The sequence below is a fragment of the Aulonocara sp. 'chitande type north' Nkhata Bay genome, linkage group LG18 (genome assembly GCF_057382095.1).
Source record: "Aulonocara sp. 'chitande type north' Nkhata Bay isolate Kocher_YH1m ecotype deep benthic linkage group LG18, A_spYH_male_GT1.1, whole genome shotgun sequence".
Lineage (NCBI taxonomy): Eukaryota > Metazoa > Chordata > Actinopteri > Cichliformes > Cichlidae > Aulonocara > Aulonocara sp. 'chitande type north' Nkhata Bay.
This window is the reverse complement of record NC_141361.1, coordinates 18,893,932-18,913,291: the sequence shown is the minus strand read 5'-3', so window position 1 is coordinate 18,913,291 and position 19,360 is coordinate 18,893,932. Positions and strand designations below refer to the sequence as shown.

Here is a 19,360-nt window from a genome sequence, read left to right as displayed (position 1 = left end):
GAGAGTGTTTGGCTGAGTGATGGCCTGAGTGTTTGTGAGTGTGTGGAAAGGATTTCATATGTGTGTGTTTCCCCTTTTAGGAGAAATTCTTCTTTCGGATACTGAAATGTTTTCTCCTCACGGACTGTGGCGGAGCTCAGGTTCTAATGGAGGTCAAGACAGTGGGCGAGTACACACTCATGTTAATGAGGATATTGTTTTGTTGTCATTGATTAAAATGTTTCCCCAAGGCTGGAGCATTCAGGGCACTAATAAAAAAAAATGTAATCACTGATGTGATTAAGAGATGCGTGATGATTCATGACAATAATTGTGCTAGGGGAAGATAACATAGCCGCTCGTGACCTCGTAAACGTGGAAGATACGGGAAAGTCAATCCCTGATTTCATTACAAGCAAATCAGGCCAAATCCAGCAGCTCTCACCAGATACAGATCAGAGTTCAGATACTGATAATAAAGTTAATCATTTGTATACACATGTATCGACCACGTGAGATTCGGATTTAGCAATGCAGAAACTGCGAAAAGTCTATTTTTACCTGATTATTTAAAAAAATATATATTTACCTGTGACCACCCAACAACAGTGAGTAATGGTATCATTAAAATCACATATACCTGCAGGAGTCCCTATAGTAAATGACTGTCAGTGGCTAACGATGGTGTTTTGAAAAGCCCACTAAGTTTAATTTCGACCAAGCAGACCACTATGCCTGCAGCACTGATAGTAACTACACAGAACTGTCAGTATTAATTCTAGAAACACACAAAATAACTATTGACTTTTTATCCGTGTTGCTAAACATTTAAAAATGAATACTTCTGGGAGTTTATTTAAGTCCAGTACTGGAATTGAAATTAAAAGAACATTGGTCTTTTGAAAAGAGTTTTGCTTTTCAGAAAATTCAGAAGAGTCTCCAGAAGGCCAATGAAAGTTTTTACTGACTACTTGATTTTAATGAGTACTTACAACAACATCACTGGCTGAAATACAACCCCAAACCATGACAGAAGCTCCACCAGGTTTCACAGATTCCTTTAGATATTCACCTTCCTCTGTATATACTGTCTGAATTTAAATTCCTTTCTCTATACGACCTGTTACCATTGATTTTCAGTCTGGTTCTTGTGTAATTTTGCATAGCTCAGCCTTTTCTCCCAGTTTCCATTCCTTAAGAGTCTATTCTTGATAGGCACCAATAGGCAAGCAGCTAGATAACCCGAAGGACCCGATGTGTCTCTCAGATACTGTGTCAGATGGATTTTTTACCATCCTTAAGGGCATGACTTACAGATGCTGTTCATCTGCTGTAGATAGCGTTTAGACCTACTACTGTTACGTTTGTCCTCCACTTGTCCAGAAGGAAAACATCTGGCTCTTTGGGAAAAAAATATGAGGAGTCACTCAAGTCTTTTATATATTACTGTATATGTCTGCACTGTAAGCAGATATTTCCTAATTGAGTACTTTTTTTTGGAAAATTCCTTTGATCTCCTCCCAACCACAATGTTGACGTAAGAGCACATGGTCATTCAGACTAATTGCAGATGACTGCACAGCACATCCAGAGGAACAGTTAGAGCGGTACACTACAGCTCAGGCAGATGCTCCCCATCTTCCAAAGCACTAAAAGAGGTGTGGCCCCCTTTTGCATGATAAGGCAATAACCTCACAATCACAAGGCATGCTCAGTGAAATCAACTTTATGGGGAGCTATTCGGCATCTGCTCTTGCTACCCACTGACCGTGTTGAGTGTATGTTTGTGCTCCTAGTAAATTGACACATTAACTTTTAATTAGCAAGCATCCATCCAGTCTTTGGGAACACCTGCTACAATTTAGGGAAGTAGTCAACTGTGAATGTGAAGTGCACCTAATAAGTGTAAGTTATTTGATGCAAGGGGAGAATTGACCATTCAACCTTTCTTTATGGCACTAAACATCAATCAGACACTCAACAAACAAGTTAAAAATGTTATAAAAAGGGTTGAGGTGTATTCACCTGCTGCCTGGGCACCAGCGTGACTTGGGCCACCCATTGCTGCTGAGTGGCGGCGTCACTCGCCGTGATCAGCAAAGGTGACACAGGGAGTGTGGAGCGCTGAAGAGTCCTGGCAGCATAGAGGACTCCGTTGGCCTCTATCCGAAAGTCAGATGGGTTGCTGCATTCAAACTGCATCAGACCACCACGGCCACAGCTGACAAACCTCACTGCAAGAGACAGAGACAAATAGATTTGAGTTCAAAATTAGTTTAACTGTAAAACCCCAGAAAATAAAGAAGAAAGAGCTAGGGATATAGACAAAGGAGAAGGAAGACAGGCAGCCAGACAGAAGGTCCACAAAGGTTTTCTGATTCTCCTTCTCATACTCATACATTATTCACTTCAAGCTGTGCCCCAAAGGTATTGCTCAAAACAGGTGCAGCGGAGGAGAAAGATGGAAGGAGGAGGAAAAAATAACTAAAGAAAAAGAGAGGAAGAGTGCCCCTCAAGGGCTATTAATGAAAAGCCCCAAAACCCACAACAATACATTAACAGTGAGATGTATAAATTAGACTAGTCTACATGTTTCCCCGTGTTTAAGAAACTACGAGGCAAGTGCATAAACATGGTTTATTCTGCTAGTTAAATGCTATTTTCTTTCCAGCTAAAGCCATTCCATGCTGCGTTGTCCCCGATGACACACATGGAAGCCTTCTGTGGGGGACTGCAATCCTCGGAAGACAGGTGCGTGTGTTCGTGTGGGCATGTGTGCGAGCGTGTATGAGTATTTATTTTATAGGCGAGTTCACAAAAAACACACCGAGGCGTCAGACAGGTGGACTTTCGAGTCCCACAGGTGCCTCAGTGGCAGTGGTACAACATCGGTTCATGTTACAAGTGAGTGACAGTCCAGCACAACCTATGTAGCTCTTGCAGGTGCGTGCACAAGCCCATACACACAAACATACAGACATACTTCGACACTTAAGAACATCTTTGTGTGATTTCTTTGTGTATGGGTATGTTTCCCCGTTAACCCACCCCACACCCCAAACATCCCACCCCCACCCCATACTTGAAAAACAGATATATCATTTCTATGGCCGCTCTGCTGATGCTGCTTTGAATTATTAAAGCAGATGTGGAATAACTTAACAAAACCCTTGCAGGTGGGTGCCTAATCTTCCTTTGTGCCGCTTCCCTGGGGACTTGCTCATGTCTTCAGAGCATCATCTGCTCTTGGAGAGCATTGAGTTCCTCTGGGTTTTGAGGATGCAGCAGGCTTGCTTAAGGTCTACTGGAAATCCCCACAAGCACACCACATCTTGCAACTATTAAATCTCTTGGTGATGACAGAAGCGAGAAGAAAAGAGAAAGAGAGAGAATTAATCAATGAGGTTGCCCGAGGAAAGTTTGAAAATTGGCATGCAGTGGAATCACATATTCATTCTTCAAAATAGGAAGAGAACATCTTTTGCAAGGACCATGCTCTGCATTCCATTACAAGCTTTTCATATCCAACAGTTCAAATAATAAAGATAAAAGTGACACCACCTTTCTTCCATACTGGAATATACTCTCTATTGACCTTCCCCCTTCTGGTTCAATTACCCATGACCATTTGTTTTCTTCTTGCTGACATCAGATAAATGACCTTCTCCCTCTGAAGGTTTTACCTTAAAGACAGGTACACGCAAACTCAGAGCCTTCAGGCTATCATGATCCAGCCCAAGTCAGCAGCTACTCAGAGGCAGAATACAGAGTAAGAGGCTGTCAAAGTCAAAAGAATCAAAACGCTTCACACTGCGTAAGGTAGGTAGTCTCACACTGCTCTGACTGAAGTGAATTAAGAAATATATAATCCTTTTCTGCAAATGTTCGTAGATTTGATCAAATTAGCTGGTTATTTTGTTGATTAGATAATGACCTGCAATTGCAGGAACAGAGAGGCTAGTGCTTGGTTGATTATTGAAACAAACCCTCCAACATTTTTATCCACCTCTGCATTCTTTCAGCTGTACTAACTAACCATTTCCTCCCCTCCTCATTGTACTGAGTGACACTTCATTCAGGTTTTTGTCAATAAATAGGAATGACATACAAACAATGGTATGTCTAACCATAAAAGGCAATTAATAGACAACAAATGTCTATCTAGCCCAACTGGCTTCTCTCCCGCCCCCCAAAAAATACCTGACATTCATGGCCCCACTTACATATAAATACATCTAGGTGTTGCTCGCTCTCTCAGTTTGGAGGTTCATACCATATATTGCCTCCTATTTTCCATGTTCTGTCCTACTGGCACTTTTAACAATGAGTCTTTTGTAAATGTGTGCAGACATGCACTTGACAGCAGCATTTCCCCCGTGAGTTTTTTTAAGCCCAGGCCTCTTCTTGAGCTGAGCTACAGCTCCTTAACATTGCCTGAAATTTGGCCATCAGGACACCTCTGAGAGGCCCTTCAACAGTCAGGCCCCACAGCAATTGCTACAAAAACTCCCAGCAGGCACAACCATTTCCAATGATAATGAATGTGAATGTCCTGCATGTGTCTATTCATTTATCAGGCTTGCTCTGGTGGCTTATAAAACCAGAGAAATGTGTAGTGACTAACACACATGTCATCGTGGGCACAACGATGAAGGCTGGAATTGGGCAGAAATGCCGATACAGCATGGGAGGAGGGGGGTGACTGTGGATTGGGGTTAAAAAAGATGGGGGAGCACAAGAGAGAGAGAGAGCTGGGGAAACAGGCATGTCAGCAGAAAGGCCTCTCTGACTAATGCCCTTCACCGGGGCCCAAAATTACCTCCAACTCAATGATCCCATTCACAGCTTAGATGCCATCCCCCCTCTTGCCTGACAACACAAAAACCCCGACTAACCTCTCCATAGTGCAAGAGTGCCTCTCTATTGTCTGATGAGTCACGTGACAACTCCAACTCAGACAGACACAAATAGTTGGAGAGAGAAGGGGTGGGGGTGCGGGGGGTGCACCGAGAGATGCACTTAATTTCAAACATACAATGTGAAGGCTGTGATTTCACGGAAGCAAAGAATATGTTCCACAATCTCATCTTTTGTGCCTGCCTGCCAAATGCATCGGCTGCAAGCGAGCAGGCTGAAAGTCCCTCCTAATGCGCTATAAATGTGACGCGACTGAAACTTCTCGTGTGAGATCATATCAATATGCCATCATTCATTTTATGGGAAGTGAGGTCACTGACAGTTGAGAAATACTCAGCGTAGGTGTTGCATACTGAGGTAAATGCCTCTCTGACCCAGCACTGGTAAATCTGCACCTCTGACAAAATGCATTCCTCACTAATGAATGTGACCACGTTTAGTACAGTGGCCTGCACTGGCAAGGAGACAATGCGATATGAAGCAGAGGCTTCCACTGAATGTGCCGTGAGAGACATCCATGCCAGCACCACTGTTTATAAGATCCCGTTAAGCCCCCACTGAAGCTCGCACTCTTGTACTTCAACTCAAACTGCTGTGATATTAAATTCTAAATTGTTGCAAGATTAGTTGTTGGTTTTTTTCTAATGCTATTACTCTGAAAGTGTATACTACACCTTCAAAGCTGGTAAGTAAACAAACACCACTGTGCAACTTAATACAGCTGTTTTCATATACTGAGCTCATTTGTTATTTTCGAGCCCTCCTATCGATATCTATATCTCTAGCAACATATATGTTTTATAAATTATGCCAAATGATGGCTATTTTGGATTTCTGTACTCAAAAGTACAGAAATGATTGCATCATGCAATATTAAATTCTCATAAAACAACAACTCACTCATTATATTAAAAGCTAAATATTGATTCATTTAAAAGGCACATAGAGGCCCATGGTATGTTTGTGTTTTTTCCCCCTTTCTTTCAAAAATAGGATATTCTTCAGAGAAACCAACATGTAGCTCAAGCTTGGATCTGGGAATGATGATACTGCCTTTTGCCAGACTAAGCCCTTGAAGGCGTTTTACTAATGCATTGCACTTCAAACGCTCAAAAGCATTCCATGCATTTATAGCTAGGCCTAAAATATGTAAGGGATTTGCATGAAAAATATTGCAGTGTTTATTCTCCGTTCAGTGTCTCCAGCAATTAGGGAAACTAAAGAGGAATTGCATCAGAGCATAAACACATTTAACAAGCATCTGGCTCATTTTCCGAGCTTGATTGCAGTGACCATTCCCCTAGTATTTGGTTTATGCATATGGTTGGAGATCATTTTTTTTCTCCCTAAAATTGCCACTTCAATTAGGGAATTATGAAGAGGCTCTCAAAAACCACACTGATACTACCTTCCCTTATCACATACACATACATATTAGTGTACACACTGACTGGGGAAGACAATATACAACGCAGGCATGCCTAATCGTTCACACTGGGGTTTTTAAGCTCTCTTGATCTAGCAATCTGGCCCTTAGGAGATGGAAACAAATTTAATTTGTTTTGATGTTCTTTCCTTCTTCTTCTTGTTTTTTTTTTAACTTGCATTAATATCACATTTGTACATTTGGTCATTTTTTCTCTAGGGTACAGCAAATCCCATTTATAAACTACTGTACTCAAAGACAATTACAATGCAAGCAAACTACCCACCAGGACAAGAATCATCTCCCTTTTCTCCAGGAGTCTCAACACTTCTCCATAGTCCTGTAGGATACAGTGGTTATATTCCAGCAATGAGCCACAGGGAAACTACCCCTCTCCACTGGCTGCCCAATGTGAACACATCAACTGCATGCTTGGTACATACCCGCTGGGCTCTGACTAGGCTAAAATGCTAATCAAACGCAACCAACCACTTCCTAAAATGATCTTATTCCAGAAGAGAAAAAAGGTGGTTATTTCAAAAGAAAAATGTATGATAGTAGGTCTCTTTTGAATAAGCAATAATTAGCCTTTGAAGATGAGTAATCTCACTGGGTTAGTAGTGAAAGAGGGCAAGCAAAGGAACATCACAATTATGTCCAGGCCTTTGTTGGTAAATGAAACGATCCTGTGTTTTCCAGTACAATGACAGCCGAGCATTGTGTGGATTACCGTGTCAGTGAAACGAAGAACTGATAAGGCTAAGCTGCATCTTTCTGCAGTTATCAGTGCATAGCTACTGGGGTTTTGTCCTGCGAGTTATTGAGACAAGCAGCTTGATACTCAGCCTTTAGTATGCCATCACGCTGACCACATTACTAACGTGTCAATTACGCTTACTCATCACAATCCTTCTGAGGAAAGCTCTGTGACCCTAATGCAAATGCCCGGAGGTAAAGCTGATTGCATTGTTGTTGCATTAATAAGTCGAAAAATAAAACAACTAAAATTAGAATGGTTCTATAAAAAAAACAAAAAAAAAACAAAAACATAGTTCATAGTTTCCTTCATCTTCAGCACCAAAGAACTATAACTGACACTGAAAAAGTAAACTTATAATTACTGCACACTATGATAAGGCTAAATGTTAGATACACGACCACATATTAAGAACACAGACTTCTATCTCTTAAACAAACGTCTACAATGCAGAGCCTCTCATTTAAACCAAAGTTCAGCGAAATGGGTTGTTTAAGTTTTCAATTCATGTCTGTAATAACTAACCTTTGACCTTATTGTCATTCTTGAGTCATCACCACAACTTACTTCTCCTTATAGGTACTAGCAATAGTCATTTTTTTCAATCAACAAAGGCTTTGATGACGAAGAACAGAGGATAGAAAAAGGAAGAGGGGTTAAAAAAATTAATATAAAAGGATAAACAATTTGGTCGAGGTTGACTGAGACACTGAGAAACGTTTTTGGAAATCAGATTGTGAGTAATAAGCCTAATACGCCATTTTAGGTGTTCACTTGCATTAGCTTTTATTGTTTCTCTATTACAGAGGTCATTCTCTTGTGACCATACACTGCAGTAATACACAATCTAACAAATGCTCCACTGCACTCTGCATCTATCACTACTACGCCAATGTGTTGCTACGGCGCTGCTGCGTCGCATGCTTTTTCAGCTGAACAGAAAATTAATGGATCCCTGAGGCTCTGGTTGGGTGAGATATAACCATAAATATTAAACATCAGATATTGATTGCTTTCATTTATGTATCTGCTGCTATGAACTACGCAAGAACTTCAAATAAATCTTTAGGTGAGATAACTATCCGTTTTATTATTTTCACTTTTTTAGATTTCTTTAGATTTTGACAGACACAATTAAGATACTGTACTATTAAACCTATTAGTGAATAAACTAAAAGAGCGAGTGGTATACAGCTTTAATTTGGTGGTTAATATTCAAAAGAGAAAAGTATAAAAGTAATGCAGTCTATTACTGAATCAGCTTATCACTATGAGCCCCGTGTCTCGGGTTTCAAGCTGAGCTGTTATTTTCTGAAGAGGCTGATCACGAGGGCCAGGCACTAAAACTGCCTTAGTACAGCCTGTAATGTGACATTATTAGGGTCTTTTGATCTCAAAGGCACAGACTCAAAGCTATTTAATTCTTCCCCTTGATCATTCATGTCAAAACACCATCATAAAAATCAAAGAGACAAAAAAATGTAGTAGTGGCCAGTGATGAGATAACCTCTGCTGGCATGTTCAGGCTTCAGGTCTTTGAAAGATTGTTTTAATCATACCAACAAATTGGTTCCTGTCACCATTTGTTTCTGAGAGACGAAACAAAGAAATTAGCCGCAATGTTAAAACCACTGACGGGAGACAACGGCGGCCATCGTCTCGTCACAATGCAGTTTGTGAAATAAGAAATAAGAATCCGATAAGTAAGACGTCTTCGCATACACACTAGTTAAAAAGCTAGAAAGGACTTTTACTCGGAGACAACAAACCACACTGTTAATTAAAACTTTGATTTGGACTGGACCGAGGTTGTGCAAATGAATGTTCAAGACAAGGCTATTTCCCAGCAGATTGACTGCAATTTTGATAATATTACCAGTTGTTTATTAGAATGTGATTAACTTCTGACAAATTGCCTAACCTCTCTATGTCAAGTAATGACATGGAGTTCATTTAATATAGAAAATCAGTGGACCTCGATGCTGAGACGCCTGCTTTTCAGACACTGCATGCATACTTATAGATTAATAATACTGTGTTTTAATATAGTTTTATAGGTGGCGATGCACAACCAACATGAATGTCTATCCTTTTAGACGTGCGCACCATTCAGTTATTTTAAACGGAATATGTGACCTTTGACTTCTGAACGAGCTAGATCCCACTCGGCATTGTTGCCACATTGATAATATTCACCAATATTAACTTTGTGCTAGGGATGGGCGATATGGCCTAAAATCCATATCGCGATATAATTTGAAGCATGTGCGGTAACGATATATATCACGATATATTCTTTTCTTCTGTATAACGTATTTTCCACACTAAAAATCCTTTAATTTTCTCAAAAATCGAGAGTGTGCCTTATGTATGAATTCTGGTTGTGCTTACTGACCTCAAACCGATTTTGGCGTGCAGAAATCTGTTAAAAATTGTTTTAGTACAACTTTGGTAAGCTGCACAGCTTGATGGATTGTCAGAGATTACAGCTGCCGTAGTGAGGAGCTTTGCAGAGTAATCTGGGTCCAAAACTCCGTCAGATTAAGGTCCCAAAGTCAAACGAACACTAAGAGTTAAAAACGGTCTAAATTCTTTCATCTTTAATTAAATCATCAGCGTTGCTGCTTTATCGGGTGTAACAATTAAGCTTTACATCCATGAAAACAGAATTTATTAAATTTAATGGAGTTAGAAGTTAACAGGAAGTTAGCTCGCTAGTTTCCACCTAAACATGACATACCATGTTCTGACTGAGAGATTTTTGAAACTAATTAAAACGTACAGCTCTGCTACCACTTCCAACATAAATGAAGACAGAAAACTAAACAGCAGTAGCGTTTGCAGGGTTACTGAAGTTGGACTACCTGGTATATAATGTTGTGCTACATGATTGCTAGCGACACAGATGAACGCCAACTTTTTTTCCCCACTGGATAAAAGTTAACGTGATGGATTCTGGTGGTTAGAGACAAATGCAATCGCATAGCAGGATGCTATACACGGGCCAAACTTTAGTCAGGAGAACAACTGAGATTATTCATCCACAATACGAGGTTAGTTATTAATATACTGCAACAACATGGGAACAGCTGCGAGAGAATTCAACATTAATGAATCAATGTTACGGAAGTGGAGGAAGGGCAGTTCTCGGCTTTGCCCATATTTCAAAAGTGCTTCATCTCTTTGCTATGACTGTCGCCTGCCATAATTTGCAGATGATAATGGTTTTAGCCGCTGCGATGCTTTCGACCAAAACAGGCGCAGCTTGATGACATCATCAGCATGCGCTATCGCGATAGAGCGATATAGTCAAAATCTCTATCGTTGGCCAAATTTATATCGTTTCTATCGTATATCGTTTATATGGCCCACCCCTACTTTGTGCCATTGATGATAAATGAAAAGTTTAAAAACTAAAGACAAGATGGAAGAAACACCCTTCATGTTATGAGTGCTAATGTTGCACCAGAACCAAGAAGGCACTCTGGAACTTCTCTGATAGCAATGCACATTCGGAAAGCTGCATATAATCCGAGTCTGAATCCAAGGTAACTACAAATAACTAGATATAACAGATAGTGAAACGCTTGTGTTTTGTGTGTCTGACAGAAAAAAGAAAGATATATCAGAATATTGGCTTTTTAAAACACCAAACATTAGTATCGGCCTTAAAACTCTTATCCTGGCAAAGCCAATGCTGGTCATTTTTATGCGAAAGCTCCAATGCAAGTCTTTCTAGATTGAAGTATCAATTCTATGGTAAGAAAATATGATATTGCACATATGTGACAGTTCTCTCTGTCCCAGGTATGTCTAAGTGCATATTAACATGAAAATGACCAATGCCTGTGTGATGACAGGAGCGTGGTGAAGCAATCTTACGTTTCCCGTGTCTGCAAAGAGCCTAACAAAATGGAATGAATAATACTTCGATTCAGAAGCACTACTTCCCATCTGTTTGTTGACTCATAATTGCACATTTACAAGTGAGTGGAAGTCAAGCAGACTTTTAAAGTGGGTGGAATAAAAAACAACAACATCCTGTATACTGGAAAACAACACTAGAAAAATGTACAAGGCATAATAGGGAAGCCAGGTTTATTTCTGTGTGCACCATACATACAAAGGAATTTGATTTCTTTCACCTTCTTTCAGCTTTTTTTCCTGGATGTGTTTTCGTGCTTGACTAATCTCAAGCACAAATGGCATCCTAAAGTCGACCCGAAGTTTCTTTTTTTAGCTTTGCTTTTTGTGTAAGGACAGAATAGGACATTTAGGGGTTTTCTGGAGTGCAGGGAGATCAAATGTCTCCCAAGCGTTTGCAGAAATGCCCATTATAGCTTCAACTTATGCTGAGAGCTAATCCACCATGATCAACTCCAGTTCAAGGACTGCATCTGAATATAAAGTACATATCTTTATTTTAACAATTTTCTCAGCAATGATGACTCAATATTAATCAACAAAAAAGTGATAGCTAATACAAAAAAAAAGGCTGCATTTTTTATTTTTTTTTTTACAACGTCTCTGCCTTCACGGGGAATAAAGCCTGTGCCTACTTTGCATAGCTCTGTTGTCAATCAAACCCATGCAAATGACTAGTTCAGGTAAAGACTGTTACAGTCCACTGCATCCAATTACAAACCTAACCACACACACACAAACATGTCATTTTTGTTCACTTTTTTGATTTTTCTTCTTAAGATTCACACCAAAAAAAAAGTATGCTTACACATGCTCACATATACTGTTTCCCTTTATCCATGTGCATGCTCACAACAGTCCAGCGCAGCAAGTTGGGGGATTTTATACAACAGAGAGTGCCTGTAAATGGATGGATGTGATTTACTTACCTGCAGAATATCATGTAAAATAAAAGCTGTTGGGGGAAAAAAATGCGTGGGGATATGGGACCAGTTCCGGGGCCATTATGTCACGTATAGCACAGTCACAAGTTCATGCTGAGCTTTCGAGAACAAAGCTAATGGAATTCCTGCTTCTCTGCCTTTGCTGTGAAGAAGTCAGGGCACAGGGAGAAACAAGGAGAATGCATGTGAATCTGCTTTGGCTGGGAAACAAAGCAGCAGACAAAGGAAGATGAGGCTGACAGCTTCTGGAGTAGACTATTGTATTGTAAGATCGAGGCTGCTTCTGCATCTCTCTCGAAGAAAGAAAGATGAATTACTGAGTCATCCACACAGGAAAAAAAATACGTATGCATCAATATAAACTGTAAAAAAAATATGCATTAATCAGCTGAAATGTTGCTATAGGGATGGAATGTGGATTTTTACATTTCAAAGCAAAAATATTAGAGTAGGAGAAAAGGAGCTGAGAGAAAAAAAAAAATCACTCTGCCAAAAAGGCCACAAGGACATTTAAATGCTTCCCTTTCAACCTAAACAAAGCAAATGAGTCATCGTGGTAGGCAGACCATTACAGTCACAGCTACCAACCATTATCCTCATTTTACTCACTTGCCCTATGCCACACACCATGAGACACTTGGAAATCTCTCTCTCCCTCGCTCTCCGAAACCCTTTCACGTGAACAAAAACAAAGCAACGTGATTTTGAAAATCTCGGCACTGTGGAGTTAGCGTGCATCTTCTGAAACGCTGGGTAGAAGAGACAACGTAAAAACAAAAATTAACCATCAAAACAATGACAGGAAGAGAAAAAAAATCCTGTAAGGACCGAAATTCTTCAATGACAGGGATTACTGCCACTGCCAATATACAGAGTGTGCACGTTTGCAATTGGTACATTTGAATCAATACGTGTCAAATTCTGCTTGAAACACAATTAGCCCGTGTTTAAAGAAAAAGACGGAAAATACACAGAAGGAAGATTAAAGGTAAGTCCAATGTTCCCCTCAAAAGCTTGCACGTCAACACATGACAGCTTGTTATTTGCTGCACCAGTCGAAGAAAGCAAACAGCGAGGAAACCATGCATTTGTATGAATTTACAAACAGTGTCTTAGTGTGTCAACTGAGCTTATCCTTTGCACTGTTTCTTTTGGTTCCTGGGGATATCAAGCCACAACTGAGATGGTGAATGCGTGCAACTTCTTTTGACCTGACTGAACCTTCGCACCCCCACACTCAGTTTGAGCTCAAAGAGATCAGCTAAGTGGAATGGAGTGGAGTGTGGGGGTGGTTGGGTGCTGTTATTCTACGGCTGCATCAGCCACAAGCCTTTACTGCGAGGCAATTAACATCCATCTCAAATCTTTATCTCAAAGCTGAATTTAAGTTTATTTGAGTTAGAATATAGAGGATGAAAATAAAAAACTTGGATCAAACACACACTTAGATCAAAGCGGATAAAAAAGGTGCAGGAAGAAGAAAATCTTAGAAACCTGTCCTTTGTGCAAACAAGGAGTTTAAAATAAGGCAATTTACAAGAGCAAAATGACTGTGTGGATGCAAATATACATTTGGGCATTAACAAACATGCACAAAAACAAGCAGGTGACAGCATAATTCATACACTGACAAGATCAAAAACAGAAGAGAAGCAAAAAAAAAAAAGCACGACAACCTTAAAATGAGCTGCCGAACTGGCCATTTTCTACAAATCCCGAAAGACACAGATCATCTGACTCATACTGTGCAACAAGCTTTTTATTGGCGATTCCACAGTTTCATTACATCAGTGGAAATACACCTCTGTTTTAAAGTAGTCTGCCAAAAGTTTACTTTAAAATGAACTTCTCTGTGGAGAAACAGTTTCTTGGCGTGATCTCTTGAACTGATTTTGTGTATTAGTCTAAGTGTCGTTTTCTGTAATGCTGTAATTGTTTTAAATGGATATTAAAAAGATTAAAGAAAAATATGTGGCGATCGTGCAGATATTTAACTTTTTCTAATATAGGAATTTTTTTTAAATTGTTGATTTTTAAAATATGATTTGCAAGCAAACCGCCCAAGCAATGCTGCCACCAGTTGTTTGTCTCATTTAAGTAGAAAGTCGGTATGTTGCGCGCAAGCGGTTTGGGTAGAATTCAGAATTTATTGAATTTTTTTTTTTTTTTTTGGTCTTTATTGCAGACGTTTAGCCTCTGTCGCTCAATGTGGCACCAATTTGTAAAAGAGACACATCTTTCTGTTGGAGCTGCTCACTTTCATATGCATGACTTTTTCTCTTTTTTTTCTGGGCAGAAGCAATTTAACACAATCCAGTCTAGAAAATTGACATGCTGCATTGGAGTCTTCACATTATTCAGCAAGAGCAAGATTAAACCTACCAAAAAAAAAAAAAAAAAAAAGAGTCTAATTCAAAAAAAGTTTTCCATTCCAAAAAGCCTGTTGATCAGACAACGTGTGCCCATTTTAACAACATGTAGACATGAAGATGTGTACGCTTCCACAGTTTCCTCCCCCTACTGTGCGCAAAAAAATCTGTTTTGCAAATCACAGATATAAATTCATATTCGAAGTCCCTCCGTGGTAACAGTTGCTCGGTGCAAATGCAACATCAGGTGTGAACAATTAGTCCTGGCATCGGTCCAGCACAAGGAAGTGTCTCCTCTCACAAGCATTATCCGTGTTAGGGGAACAGTTGAACATTAACATGTGGGGAGCATGTCTGTGAACTGGACTCTTTTTTCTTTTTTTTTTTACTCCCATGCAATCAGCTGAACTAAGTGGGTTAAAAAAAAAAAAAAGAATCTGTGCAGCTGTGCTTTATTACACACACAATGACTCCCAGATTAGGGAAGCTGGAAGTAGCGAGGAAGGGAATAGATGATCAAGGGAGAGGAGGAAAGGGAGCTACAAACACATCTGTCCTCAGTTTGTCTGCAGCTAAAACACCACACCGCAAGCGCGGCCATGTACAAATCTGTCTTCGCTTGGAAAGGCCGCCTGCGGAAATGTTTCCAGACCTCGGGTTTTTAATACGAGGACTCGTGGGAATACTCTGTTGCCTCATGGTGATAGCGATGTTCGTCAGGGTCACACTAACATCGAGAGCGGTGGCACAAACAAGCAGGTGGCACAAACATGTGAATCACTGCAGACAGCTCCTCACACCGCCGGCCAGTCTCTGCATGTGTATCACATATCATTGCCCAGAGTTTTACAGCGAATGACGAGCGCTGTTTCCCTGCTTTTTTTCCTTCATGCGCCCATTATTTAAAAGTAAGGGAAAAAGCAGCCTGATTTGTCAGCACAATTCTTTTGTTTGGGCTTTTTCTTTCTTATTTCTGTGCGTTGCAAATGTGAAATATGGTTTTCAAACTTTAAGCATGCAATGCTGCCTCCACGTGAGTCACGCTAACAGACCCGGAGACACAGAGAGCGAGATACATAGAGGAGAGGGAGAGAAGAGAGGTGCTATGTTTGGTTGGTGCTGTCCGATTATTCTGCTTCACTGGAACCTCTCAGGCAAGAAAAAAATAAAAAATAAATACATTTTAAAAATGCCGGTTTACAGAGTGTTATACCAGCCGAGGCAAGATTCACCAAGAAAACATCCCGCTGTCATTAGAGCTTACTGAAAAGCCTTTCTATCTCCCTTAGAAGAGCTTACGCATAGAAAGTGATTAAACATCAAACCACACTGTTGCACCCTAATCCAACGCCAAATTCCTGATGTGTTCCGCTGTTTGTCTTGCTTTCTTCCTTTATGTATTCATTTGAAAAGACAAACTAATTCACATTGAATCCTGTGCTTGAGAAGTTCTGGTAAGACTTTTTTAAAGGAGAATTACAACTTACTTAACAAAAAAGGTATTCTTTTGGGGGTGTTTTTTGGTTTTGTTTATTAAGGACACTGGTCCACTTTTTCATTACTTGGAAAAGGCCAAAGTCGGATCACGTTGGCAGGAACTGGCCAGCAGGCACATGACGTGGGCGCGATAAAGCACTGCTTCTTTGTTGGAAATATGTGTCGGAATTAAATTGTTCCAGGTGGGGTCCTGTTTTCTTTAAAACTCCTCCGATAGGCCTGCAGGTACGAGAATAGCAGTTTTCAAGACTGAAAATTGATCCTACTTTTTAAAGCACATGAGCAGACCAAGAGGAGTGATGGGGTTGCATCTCGTGGTGTGTGGCTGATTTTATTGCTCGCACTGTTTCTCATCTAGGGCTGTTCTCCTCAATTATCCACATGCCTCTGATTCACTGGAGTGGGCACAGGAATTAAGTTTTTTTCTTTTATTTTTTTTTACGAGTTTAATCTCATTACTTTCATTGGCTGATAACACTCTGGTAGAAGTAAGCTTATTATTTATTGTTTTGAACAAAGTATCTGCGCAAAATGTGTGACCACCCTCGGATGAATACAGGGATTCGGACAAGCAGTCCAGGGGTGATAACAATAAACTTTTATTTATTTTTTCATATCTTATGTGGTCGGGGTATGGCACAGCTGCTTATGAACTAATATGATCTCCTGTGCTACTCAATTTTCTCTAGGACCACACAGGACAGATGAGGCAATATACATGGACACTCAAGATGTACAGCCTAATAACTCATATTATATGAATTCAATAGCACATGTCTATGGCGCTGCATGGTTGTTGATAGGAGCACTAAAACAAACTTTAATAGCTCAGTTTGTTAGGCCCGCTAATGATCAGCAGTGATGACATTTGAGCTGTAACTCACTGTCCATCTCCACCTCAATGCCAGAGCAGACTGTAATTCTCATTCTAACACTATACATGGGTGTCGAAGAGATGCTCCACCAAAGCCGAGCGCACATAAATAACTTTCTGCTGACATTTTTACAGTCTCAACAGCTCTGTGACGTCACCACAGTCTTTGTGGAGCCCTAAAGCTCACCACAGTATCTGATTCACCAGCTCTTGTTTTTGAACGAAAGCAGAACACTGGATACTTTGGAAGGTTATTCATCAGCATGCGATTTGGCATCTGCGGGCAAAAAAAAAAAATTTGTTAGCAAAGGTAGGGCTTTGGCAATGCAGCAAAATACAGCAAACATGTCATGCTATGAGATCACAGACTGCTGGCCAGCTGTGTCTGTTGATGCAGTGGAAACCTTTTAAGCTCCTGCAGCATATGGTTTGAATCATGCACATCAGAGTCAGACTGAGTTTTTAAAAACAAGCAAAAGGTCCCGCATATTTGCAAATGCTGAATTAATTAAAAAAACTGAAGAACAAATTTCAAATGGATCTTGATGTGCAGAAATGCTGACAGCGTACTTGTGTTACCAAAAGAAAAACACTTAGCCGGCTGTTTCATGGGCGTCCAGCAAATGTTTTAAATTAAAATCTAGATAGCTATTGACAGTGAGCATCGCTCGGTTTGACCCTTTAAGCAGCAACATGCATTTTCCACCTCTAAAAATACTTTTAAGCTGGAACAGCTCAGGTGAAATCAGACTGGTTCAAATTAAATACTGTAAACCGCAAACTCTTTCTATCAGCACAGCAAAGCATTGTGCGTGTAGCCATAACATGCTAGACTACAGGCTACAATGCCCGCCATCGCCTGCACATTTTCAGTAGTAGACACACATTAACAACAACTGCCAATCACGCCGATGCAAAACTTTAGTTTATTGAGTGCGAAGGCCGTCCTTTCTTTGAAAGGCATTATGCCGTTTTTCAAGCGCATTACTGCACTGAGAGAAAAGAAAATCAACATAAAAGCAGAGAATAAAAAGACAACACTGAGAACCATTGAGTCCAGCTGTGTAACTTGCATTACTAAAGTGTCAACCAGGGGGCTGTTAAAATCATTAACACTGTACACAAAAGGCAGGAGGGGAAGAGCAACAGGATTTTTTTAATGACTGATTAAACAAACACAGCAAAATAGTAACTGATGAGTCGCTTATTGAAGACATTCAAAACTACTTTGGAGTATAACATCGGCCTAATGGGTCAGCTCCTTTTTCTAAATACATCAGGCGGTATTATACCCCTTTTTTCTCATACAATTCAGCTTTATATATAGAGAGATATCAATTAAAATGCTTGAACAGTTGAGACAGTCAGTTGTTATTATGTTTATTCCCCTTGTAGCTGACAAAATGGTCTCCTTGGTGCGAAATCTAAAACCTCTAAGGCCAGAAACCGTTAGTTGATATACTCGGATACAGTCTGGGAAAGGGCGTTGTCCATGAACCTCAGCGCGTTGCTTCATCTTACATTACACATCCCCCCCACCATCCTTTGTGCACAGGGACAATAACAGCATTTGAGCGGAGGGCATCGGAGGGATGTCGAGGGGAGATCCAGTTACCTTCCCAACCACTACCTTAGCAACATACGGAAGAAGTTCAGTTGCATGACAACAGGTATAGCTTACTTTATGTGTATCTGTGCTACTTCACAGCTTGAGGGGCTTTTTGTCCAGCAATTTTTACCAAAAAAACAAAAAAAAAAACAAAAGCCCTGCAGAAATCCAGTGACAAATGTATAATAACTACTTTAACATGCAAGCAAGTATCTGGCTTATCAGCAAGCTCACAAAAATCAAAGCACTAACGCACTAACGCTCCTTGTGTTTGTAGAAATCTAATAGTATCACCTCTCTCATTTGTGCACTCATTTACATAATGTGGGTGTAGAGAGGTCAAAGATCACCCCCATAACAAATCCCTTTCAGGAAGAACACACAATGGGCAGGAGCTGAATGCTTTGAGCCTAGCAGCAAAGGGGAAAGTAGCTCCTCCCTCCCAGCTCTCTACTATAACCCCTTATATTAACCATTTGAAAAGTATCTTACATGCTGCATTGTAACCTGAAGCAGTCCGTTGCATATTACTTTTTGGCCAAACAAGAAGAGCAGAGGGAACGAGACAGCAAGACGTGCTACAAAGGCATTGTGAAGCAAAGAGAAAGAGGAGGGGGTAAAAGTAGTCCTCTGCTTGTAGGTGTTTTATTGTATCCTGGCCCATTGCAGAAACTGCAGGGCTTCTTTCAGCTGTCACATTAAAAGACCCATCCATCAGAAAAAGAGCAGACACTTTCCACTGTGCTGGCCAACACTTTTTAAACCAGCTAGTGTAAATAAGATTTCCATTGGCACTCATTATAGCCAGCATACAGGCAAGGCTAACATTCCACTGAAAGAAAACAATTAAATTATAGACATGGTGAGTGGGGGATTGTTGCACACTAAACAAGCATAGCGGAGACTTGACTTTCTCCAGAATACAACCCACCTAAAAATGTAGGTTCATTCAGCACTGTCGTTAGCGCACGGCGTTATAAGAGCTAGAAATACGATTTCATCCTCAAGTTAGTCTGAGGGCGGCTGCTTCGGAAACCTAACAATTAAATATCGTGACTTCTGTC

The 19,360-nt window shown here is 40.3% G+C and overlaps 1 protein-coding gene across 1 annotated transcript in view; it reads right to left on the bottom strand.

Annotated features, from left to right (window-relative positions):
• cdh2 (cadherin 2, type 1, N-cadherin (neuronal)) overlaps nt 1-19,360 on the bottom strand; it is a 59,778-nt gene that overhangs the window by 21,103 nt on the left and 19,315 nt on the right. The window contains exon 3 of the mRNA XM_086270549.1: nt 2,005-2,213. Within this exon, the coding sequence (XP_086126675.1) occupies nt 2,005-2,213 (209 nt within the window). The remainder of the gene's footprint in view (nt 1-2,004; nt 2,214-19,360) is intronic.